Raw genomic sequence first — 10491 nt, 5'->3', positions numbered from 1 at the left:
ATGCTGCCTTATTTTTTTGTTTTACCAACTTATAAAAAAGCAAAAAATACCATTGACTATTTTTTGCAAGTGAAAAAGAAGGGTAAACGTTGAGTACTTATTTTGTTTTATTTTTCTTTTCAATTTAAAGGAAGCTTCTTCCAACAATAAATTCTTATCTGAAGTCAAAAAAGAGAGTTTCTTCTATGTCAAGAGCAAAACATTGAGCTAGAATCGTGTGATGTCCAATAGTTTTGACTCTTTAAGTACGTTTGATTATCGATGGCAAGCAGATGCGGATTCAAAATTTTGCGAACATGGGCGTACCGCTGCTTTTAAAATAAATATTTAGTTTGATGATACAAAATTATACTGCCACAACTTACGAACAAAAAATAGTTAATTTTATTATTACAAAAAATTATCCTTAGTTTAGTTTTCATACTGTCAAAAAAAGAAAAAGAAATAAGAAAATCAAGCAAAAATTTTAGAGGGATTTGATCCAACGACTTAAGTCAACAAGGATTAAGGGGCCAAAACCAATGCACCATTTCTCCTCTTTTTATCATGGGAGCCCTCAAGTAATAACAACTCTTTCCATCACAAGGAATTCTTTTATAATATTATTTTATATTCAAAAAATGTAACACGCATCAAAGTAAAGCAAAATCAACTGTTATATTAAGAATATTTAAAGTTACATGACTTTTGGTTGATAAGAGTTTGAGTCTTTATGTGATACTTTTGATGATAGAACATAAGAACACACGTTTGATTCAATAGCTAAACATGAAACGTTATGGCAAAATAGCTAAAATGACATGAAAAAGAAATAAATATAGAGTTGTCAAGGTAGTAAGAAGGGGAAGAAGTTATGGATTATGTGCACGCTATTTGCTTCATGTGATTGTCCTTTCTTAAATAGGATCAAAGGATGTGAGATTCAAAATGTTTTATTGGTACTCCCTCTGTTCAGTTTATGTGAACCTATTTCCTTTTTGGTCCGTTCCAAAAAGACCCTTTCTTTTGGAAGTAATTTAGCTTGACCACAAATTTCAAAAGTTTTCATTTATTCTTAAACTACTTGCCCAGTCAAACAGGTTCACATAAATTGGAACGAAGGGAGTAATTCTAATGTTAATTCCCAAAGCTGGGACAGTAACCAATGGTCTCCAGTTGTATCCATACATCATGAGATACCATTTGCTTGGAATGGCCTCCTCCAAAGTAGCATCTGAAAAGCTGTTGAAATTAGTAATGATACCATTGCTTCAAATTTGTATGAATGTTTCATTTCAGACCTCTTTTACATTCTCATATGCTATATTGCAAATAAAATGTGCACCTTTTAACGTTCTGGTATAGGCTATTACAAGTATTTGAACATCACCTTCTATCAGTAAGGAAACAACAACCCCACATATATAGTACCTGGGCCGGATCTACACTTAATTTGCCGATCCGGCAGAAACCAATAGCTTTGGTATAGACTATAGACCTTGTATTCGTGTTAAGAAATTATCCAGAACCAAGAGAGCAAAAAGGGTTGTGGTACAGAACTCATAACCTTAAAATTATGGATCCGTTTTTTGTTAACAGTCCTAACAAAATCTGCTACCCTTTTTTTCACTATCTTGATCTGACTGCGAATTTAAGCTGATGAAGAGGGAGAACATTCTGTTCCTGTAATATTGGATGAATGTGTAGGTGGTTGACTTTGGCTCGAGCTGAGCATCGGGCCATACTTGTCCCTTAACCCTTGAAAATTGAGATGATCATCACAATCATCATAGAATCTTGATTCCACGTTAAACTCAGGAAGGTCAAGATGATCTTCAAGAATTCTGATTACTGCAGACATAGTTGGCCTAAGTGCTGGAGACGGATTGGTACATAGCAAAGCTACGTTTATCATCCTTAGAGCCTCATCCTGCTTCAAATCTGAACCCAATGTTTCATCTACTAAGTCCATCAATTTTCCTTGCCTTTGTAGAACAACAGCCTGAATATTGGAATTGAATAAAATGCAAGATACTAGTTCAATAGTGTGCAACTTAGGAATTAATATCAGGGATTCTGATTCCTTACCCAATCGAGAAGGCAGACAAATTTCTCATTGGGGCGATATGTCATAATGCTCTTCCCAGCAGCAATCTCTAACGCAACAACTCCAAAGCTGTAGACGTCTGCTTTGTAGGTCAAGTATCCCCATAGTGCATATTCAGGTGCCATGTATCCTCTGCAGAACGGAGTGACAACTTTAGATTCATGCATGAGGACTATTAGGTAAAAGACATAAATGTTCAAATCCTGATCAAGGTTTCTAAAAGTGACATCAACTTCATGCCTGATATTCAGAATGTCAAGAACGATAGATTGAGACGAAATGCAAGTAAAAGATCATTGGCAGCCAGTTACCATTTTTATACCTAAAAATTGAAGCAATGCAATCAGCACCAGAAATATGATCAAGCATCCGAATGAGCCTTCTTTAAGGGCAGCCAGGCTATTATATCTTAGTCCTTGTAACTTCACCTCACTTTCTTGGTTAAGAATACATACAACTACTATGGCAATTTGCCTTGTATAATATATCCAAAATGCAAGAAAGAGCGAATGTAAGGATTCTAGAGATCTTAAATGTATATATGCTGCATGGATGAGAACAGCATATAGACCTATATCAATAATTATCATTGCAGAAAATTATGAGTTATGACATGTAGAATTTACCGCAGTGTGACCATCCAATAGATTTATTTCTTACTCGAAGAACTCAAGAACGTAAACATGAATGAGAGACTTGTCAGAAAACTCACATGGTTCCAGCAACTCTAGTGCTGATATGTGTGTTATCCTCATCGTCAAGTTTGGCCAGACCAAAGTCAGAAATCTTCGGGTTTAGTTTATTGTCAAGAAGAATATTTGTTGCTTTGATGTCCCTATGAACAATTTTTAATGACGATTCTTCGTGTAGGAAAGCTAAGCCTTTTGCTATCCCAATGCAGATTTTTTGCCTGGTTGGCCAATCTATTTTGAGCCGATGTTCTTCTGGACCTGCATTTTGATGTGAACTAAATATCTATATTGACTTCTCATTCTGAACTCTTTCATTAATTACAAAAGAGTTGTTCTTGTTCATTTTAGCTTATGTTCTGTTTGACGTGTAACTAAAACAATGAACAAGGATATTAGATTACCAAATAAAGCACGGGCGAGGCTATTGTTCTCCAAGTACTCATACACCAGTAGCAGTTGATTTCCCTCAGCACAACATCCATATAGTTTGACGAGATTTGGGTGCTGTAAGCCAGAGATCATACCTATCTCATTTACAAACTCACGGTTCCCTTGCTTTGATTTGGATGAAAGCTGCTTAACAGCAATAACTGTACCATCCAATAGTGTACCCTGCTCATTAATATAAAAGGAAAAAATAAAATGTAATGGAGGTTGTCTATACGTAGCATCCACGTCTAGATGTTGTAGCTAAGCCAAAAAAATTGAAAGCATGTGAGAGGTCAGGTTGAGATTCACCTTGTAGACAGAGCCAAAACCACCTTCCCCGATCTTATTTGCAGCATCAAAATTGTCTGTGGCAACTTTGATTTGTCTGATGGTAAATACACCAGTCAGTAGATCTAGTCCTCTTAATTCTGTACATTTAAAGAAAAAGAGAACATTTAAAAGGTGTAATGCTTCCATATAATGTGGAAAATATGTAATATCAAATGCATATTTCCATAATGTTTCTTGTTTTCAAAATCCCTAAGTTTCATTTAGATTAGATTTTTTCAGGAAATCATGGAGAGCAAACCATATGCAAGTTTTATGTATTTAAAACATAAGACATTGAAATAGGGCTGCTCGGCTGTAGCATCACCTTCTTCCTTTGATATCCTGTTTCTGCTTCTCCTCCAAGAAACAAACAATATCGCGAAAATGAGAATTAACGAGGCCGTCACTGCTCCAGCTATGATGTGAACTATCTTTTTGTGCAACCACAGAGCATACTCAGATAGAACCTTGACTCAGTTACCAAGATAAATCTTTTCTGATGTGGAAGATCAGACTATGCTGCAACCACAGAGCATACTTAGACAGTACCTTGGCTCTGATACCAATTGTTGCGGAAGCCAAATGTATATAGTGTGAATAAGTCACAACTACTATACCAAAAATTATGACAGCCACCAAATAATAAATAAGACAATAAAGCAACAATAAAGGGAACACCAGAATTTACGAGGTTCGGCTAATTTTGCTTACTCCTCGGACACAACCAATATTTTATTTCACTCCAAAAATACAAGTGAAATAATACTAAAGAGAGAAGATACAAATGCCTTAAACAGATGAGAAGGCAAATGAGAGGTGTGTTTAAATCCTAAACATTAAGCCTTCTTTTATAGGGGGAAAATCCCCCCAACTTTTGTTTTCCCACCGATGTGGGACAAACATTTTGCCAATTTCAACAAATCTCCACCTTGGCAAAATTCCACATCTTCAATTTTCTCTCAATAACAAATTTTGATTGTGTCTTCATCTTAAATCTTCAGTTTTCAACAATGTTGATCAAATCCAAACAATGTTGAAACTTGACCGCAGATCACCACCTTTGTCAGCATATCAGCAGGATTCTCCGTAGTATGAATTTTCTTCACTGTGACTCCACCTTCTTCTATGATTTCTCGTACGAAATGATACCGAACATCAATGTGCTTCGTCCTTGCATGATAAACTTGGTTCTTCGCTAATTGAATAGCACTTTGACTATCACAAAAAATTGTGATACCTTTTTGTTCAACACCAAGCTCCTTTAGCAATCCTTGAAGCCAAATTGCCTCTTTCACAGCCTCTGTAATAGCCATGTACTCTGCCTCTGTTGTAGACAAAGCAACTGTTGACTGCAAAGTAGACTTCCAACTAACTGGTGCCTTTGCAAAAGTAAACACATAACCAGTAGTTGATCTTCGTTTGTCCAGATCACCCGCAAAATCTGAGTCACAATATCCAACTACAGACTGATTGTCTTCCTGCTCAAAAACTAACCCGACATCTACAGTATTATGAATATACCGTAGAATCCACTTCACAGCTTGCCAATGCTCCTTCCCTGGATTGTGCATATATCTGCTAATAACTCCAACAGCTTGTGAAATGTCAGGCCTTGTGCAAACCATTGCATACATCAAGCTACCAACAACATTTGCGTATGGTACCTTTGACATATACTCTCGTTCAGCTTCATCCATTGGCGACATAATAGTACTTAGCTTAAAATGGGAAGCAAGTGGAGTACTAACTGGCTTAGTCTTGTCATCTATGCCAAAACGTTGAAGTACTCTCTTCAAATATTCCTTTTGAGATAAACAAGAGTTTCTTTGAACGTCTATCTCTAATTATCTCCATGCCAAGAATTTTCTTTGCCTCACCCAAATCCTTCATCTCGAACTCCTTCTTCAGTTGAATCTTCAACTTATCAATTTCTTCCGAATTCTTGGAAGCTATCAACATATCATCAACATATAGGAGAAGATATACAAAGGAACCATCTTTAAGCTTGTGCAAATACACACAATGATCGTATTTGCTTCTCTTGTACCCTTGCCGCAACATAAACTCGTCAAATCGCTTGTACCATTGTCTAGAAGATTGTTTCAATCCGTACAACGATTTTTCAAGTTTGCACACCATATTTTCTTTTCCAGCAACTTTGAATCCTTCTGGCTGAGTCATGTAGATTTCCTCCTCCAAGTTTCCATGTAAAAACGCAGTTTTTACATCCATCTGAACTAGTTCCAAATCCAATTGTGCTACCAAAGCCAACATAATTCTAATGGAGGAATGTTTTACAACTGGAGAAAACACTTCATTGTAATCAATTCCCTCCTTTTGAGCATATCCTTTGGCCACCAATCTTGCTTTGTAGCGAACATCTACTTGGTTAGGAAATCCTTCTTTCTTTGCAAATACCCATTTGCACCCAATTGCTTTCTTTCCCTTCGGGAGATTGGCCAATCTCCATGTATGATTCTGATGAAGGGACTGTATTTCATCATTCATGGCAATCCTCCACTTATCTTCTTCTGAACTTTGGACAGCATCTTTATAAGTGGTAGGAACATCATCAGCTACAATTGAGGTTGCACAAGCAACTGTCTCTATGAGACGAACAGGTTTCGTTATTGTTCTTTTTGGCCTGCTGGTTGCTATTGATTCAAGTTGTTGTTGAGGTTCCTGAGTTGGAATCTCCTCTACTGGCTCTCCTTCCAGAGGGTAATCTTCATTTGTTTCCTCCTCTGCTTCTTGTGTAGGAAAAATAAATTTTCCCTCAAACTCCACCTGCTTAGAAGCACCTTCATTTTGTTTGGTATCTTCTGTTACCTTATTTACCATAGCAGATTCATCAAAGGTAACATCCCTGCTGAATATTACTTTCTTTGTCATAGGACACCATAAGCGATATCCTTTGACTCCAGAAGTAATTCCCATAAAAATAGCCTTCTTTGCCCTTGGATCCAATTTTGACTCCGTCACATGATAATATGCAGTTGAGCCAAACACGTGCAAAGAGTTATAATCTATAGCAGGTTTTCCATACCATTTTTCAAATGGTGTCTTGCCATCAATAGCAGCAGATGGTAAGCGATTAATGAGGTGGCATGCATATGTAACTGCCTCAGCCCAAAATTCTTTGCCCAAGCCAGCATTGGACAACATACACCGTACCTTCTCCAGCAAGGTCCGGTTCATACGTTCTGCCACTCCATTCTGTTGTGGTGTATGTCTAACAGTGAAGTGTCGGACGATGCCATCATTTTCACAGACCTTATTGAAATGATCATTTTTGTATTCACCTCCATTGTCTGTGCGAATACACTTGATCCTCTTGCCTGTTTGATTCTCCACCATCGTCTTCCATTTGAGAAAAATTCCCAACACTTCATCTTTGCTCTTCATTGTATACACCCATACTCTTCGGGAAAAATCATCAACAAAGGTTACAAAATAGTGCTTCCCACCCAATGAAGGTGTTTTGGAAGGACCCCAAACATCAGAGTGTACATAATCCAAAATGCCTTTAGTATTATGGATCGCTGTACCAAATTTAACCCTTGTCTGTTTCCCTTTGACACAATGCTCACAAAACTCCAAGTTGCAAGCCTTTACTCCTTTTAACAATCCTTGATCTGATAGAGTTTTCAAGGATTTTCCTCCAGCATGTCCCAAGCGCATGTGTCATAGCTTGGTTGCTTCTGCCTCTTTGTCGTCACTGGATGTCACTGTCGCTGTCCCAATAACTGTACTGCCACGATAGCGGTACATATTATTATTCTTCCGATTAGCCTTCATTACCACTAGTGCACCGGAGCATACTCTCATCACTCCATTTTCTGCAATGATTTTGAACCCTTTTGATTCCAGGGCTCCCACAGAGATGAGATTCTTCTTCAAATCCGGTACATATCGAACATCTGTCAATGTTCTGATCATTCCATCATGGTTCCTTAATCGTATTGAACCAATGCCATATGAGGTAAGAGGGCTGTTATCCGCTGTGTGGACGACTCCATATTCTCCTTCTTGAAATTCCACGAACCAGTCCCTGTTGGGACACATATGATAGCTACAAGCCGAGTCCATCAACCATATGTCTGATGATGTTGATGACTCTGTTGTAACTAATGAGAAGTCTGAATCATCACAATCAGCTACATTTGAATCCATAATAGCCTTTCCATTGTTATGTTTGGCCTTATTCTTCAACTTCGGACAGTCTTTCTTCCAGTGCCCTTTTTCTCGACAAAAGGCACATTCATCTTTATTGGTTTATTTATTTCAGAGTCGCCACTTGGGAGATTTAGGGTGTCCCAAGTCACCAATTTTAATCCCGAATCGAGGAAAAGAATGACTCTATATTACAGTCTGCGTACCAGAAATCCGGATAAGGAATTCTGTTAACCCGGGAGAAGGTGTTAGGCATTCCCGAGTTCCGTGGTTCTAGCACGGTCGCTCAATTGTTATATTCGGCTTGATTATCTGATTTTATACAAGTGTGAACTTATGTGCAAAATTTTAAACTTTTGATCGCTTTTATCATTTACTGTTTTTATCAAGAATTGCAACGTTGTAAAAATGTATCTTGATGACCCACTTTTGACCATCTTTGCCTAATTCACCCCACCACATTTGAAGCTGGAATAGAAACTCTTCTGTATTTGCGGAGGAGGGGTTTTGTGTGGTGCTCATTTTGTATCTGAAATTTAATTTAATAAAGTCAAGACTCATTTTGAAAACGTACTCCAATCGCTTTCAGTTAAAACTATTTCAAGATTTAAAACTATTTTTTTTGAATTTTCCAACTATTTTCAAGACTAAATACCTTTCAAGATTAAATACCTTTATTTCAAGATTTGAAAACTATACTTTATTTTTATTACATATATATATATATATATATATATATATATATATATATATATATATTTTATTATGACCCATTTTACTCCTCAGCTCCTACCATGATTTCATTTAAGCCGGTCAGCGAGCATGTTCGAGGCAAATGAATGCACGTATAGCAAGTAGGATGCATCAGGATGGTCTTTTTATTTCGGGTTCACCTGTCTTAGACGGACCCAACCCCTGTGTTGAGTCCCCTAAGTCAAATGCACGTGATGCAAATAAACGTTCCTACTAGGGATCCGGTACATGGCTGAGTTATTCTAAGTGTAACCCTGAGGTTGATTGTTCTAAACCTGGCTTACCCAAACGGACAGTTTGAGCCGAAGCGGGGGCAACGTACCGGGAGCACGAAAGTCTGCCCGGCCTAGTTACTTGTCCCAACTCCGTCTTATTTGGTATGACTTTAACAGAAAGGTGGGTCACGCGCACGTGTACACCATAAATTCAGAAGACTCAGAAAGAAGGGTTTCGTAGCAGTTTTATATACACAATTCAGATAATATTAAAGCGGTAAAAGCATCATTTAGCACATTAAGCATATATCATGTAAAAATCAGATAATAAATAAAGCCAAATAACAACAATTATTCTAAGCTCGAATTCTTAACCCTGAACCAGTGGTTCTGGGTCACCGGTCCCCAGCAGAGTCGCCAGAGCTGTCACACCTCCTTTTTACGTACCCGGAGAGGGCGCAGGGGAGTTTTTTCCAATTAAAGGACAATCGAAACGGGATTGGTTTAATTATTTCAGAGTCGCCACTTGGGAGATTTAGGGTGTCCCAAGTCACCAATTTTAATCCCGAATCGAGGAAAAGAATGACTCTATATTACAGTCTGCGTACCAGAAATCCGGATAAGGAATTCTGTTAACCCGGGAGAAGGTGTTAGGCATTCCCGAGTTCCGTGGTTCTAGCACGGTCGCTCAATTGTTATATTCGGCTTGATTATCTGATTTTATACAAGTGTGAACTTATGTGCAAAATTTTAAACTTTTGATCGCTTTTATCATTTACTGTTTTTATCAAGAATTGCAACGTTGTAAAAATGTATCTCGAACCGCATTACAATCAATGTACCCGTGGTCGTCGATACATTTTGACTCCGTTGAGATTTGGATTTGGGTCACATCAATGTGCACCCGAGTTTACGAAGGTAAGATTTATTAAGGCGCGTCCTAAAGAGTCTAACGTATTGTTATTTTAGGAGGGTTGTGAGATTTGCTAAACAACCCGTCCTGGAAACTAAATGTTTCAATAATATACATTTAACAAGGGCCCCGCATCTGCGTTTTGTTTATTTTATCGAGGCTCATCTCGTTGTTATTTTTAAAGGATATCCTATAGCAACTACGTTTCTTGTCGTGTTTGTCTCTATCAATTGAAAGCAGTAAATAGCTTTAGTCGATTACATGCTTGCGAGCTTATTTATAATAGGATTTAAAGTGCTTTTACAGAATAATAAAACGTGACTGCACTTATGGACAACTAGTCGAAAATTATGGGCCCAAACCTAGCTCATGCGAGATGGCCAGACTTGGGCCCCTGTTTTTCCGATACAGGCCTAGCTGATTTATTTCGATTTGGGCTCGGCCTTCCTGAGGTTGAGGCCTAGAACTGATTCTTTGTTCTTTATCAATTTATATGTGACAATCTGGCAAAAGGGGAAAGAACTTTAACTCATGTGGATAGTTTTCCTATTTAGCCTACATTAGAGAATATACTACACCATCAGACTAAGTCTAAAATACAACTTATTACACTGGGAATGTTTTTCACCTAACAGCATACATACATGACTATCATTCATTAATCTACATTAATATACTGAGCATGTAGGCTACTTCTATTATCCAAACGAAAATGTAACTATTTCATGACATTTAATGTAACAGTTCATGTATATATAAAAACAATCTGCAGGTCCTCTCTTTTGCACTCATGCTCAAACTCTCAGTTACATTGGTGGTATCAATTGTGTACCTGGTAAGGAAAGGAAAGGAATAAAGGAATGATCAGCTGGGCAGTATGCAGTAAACACAGCAACAACA

General features: G+C 37.7%; 1 protein-coding gene across 1 annotated transcript in view; it reads right to left on the bottom strand.

Moving 5' to 3' along the window:
* Window positions 1-1630: 1630 nt before the first annotated feature.
* The window catches only part of LOC104211377 (probable LRR receptor-like serine/threonine-protein kinase At1g07650), a 33006-nt gene continuing 24145 nt past the window's right edge, over window positions 1631-10491 (bottom strand). Inside the window, exons 10-15 of the mRNA XM_070165745.1 lie at window positions 3863-3964; window positions 3517-3635; window positions 3180-3390; window positions 2799-3036; window positions 2068-2218; window positions 1631-1981 (exon numbers count right to left, since the gene is read on the bottom strand). Of these exons, the coding sequence (XP_070021846.1) occupies window positions 1631-1981; window positions 2068-2218; window positions 2799-3036; window positions 3180-3390; window positions 3517-3635; window positions 3863-3964 (1172 nt within the window). The remainder of the gene's footprint in view (window positions 1982-2067; window positions 2219-2798; window positions 3037-3179; window positions 3391-3516; window positions 3636-3862; window positions 3965-10491) is intronic.

Source organism: Nicotiana sylvestris, chromosome 2, assembly GCF_000393655.2.
Source record: "Nicotiana sylvestris chromosome 2, ASM39365v2, whole genome shotgun sequence".
NCBI classification, from domain to species: Eukaryota; Viridiplantae; Streptophyta; class Magnoliopsida; order Solanales; family Solanaceae; genus Nicotiana; species Nicotiana sylvestris.
Note: the sequence above shows the minus strand (reverse complement) of the source record. Positions and strands in the feature narration are given on the sequence as shown.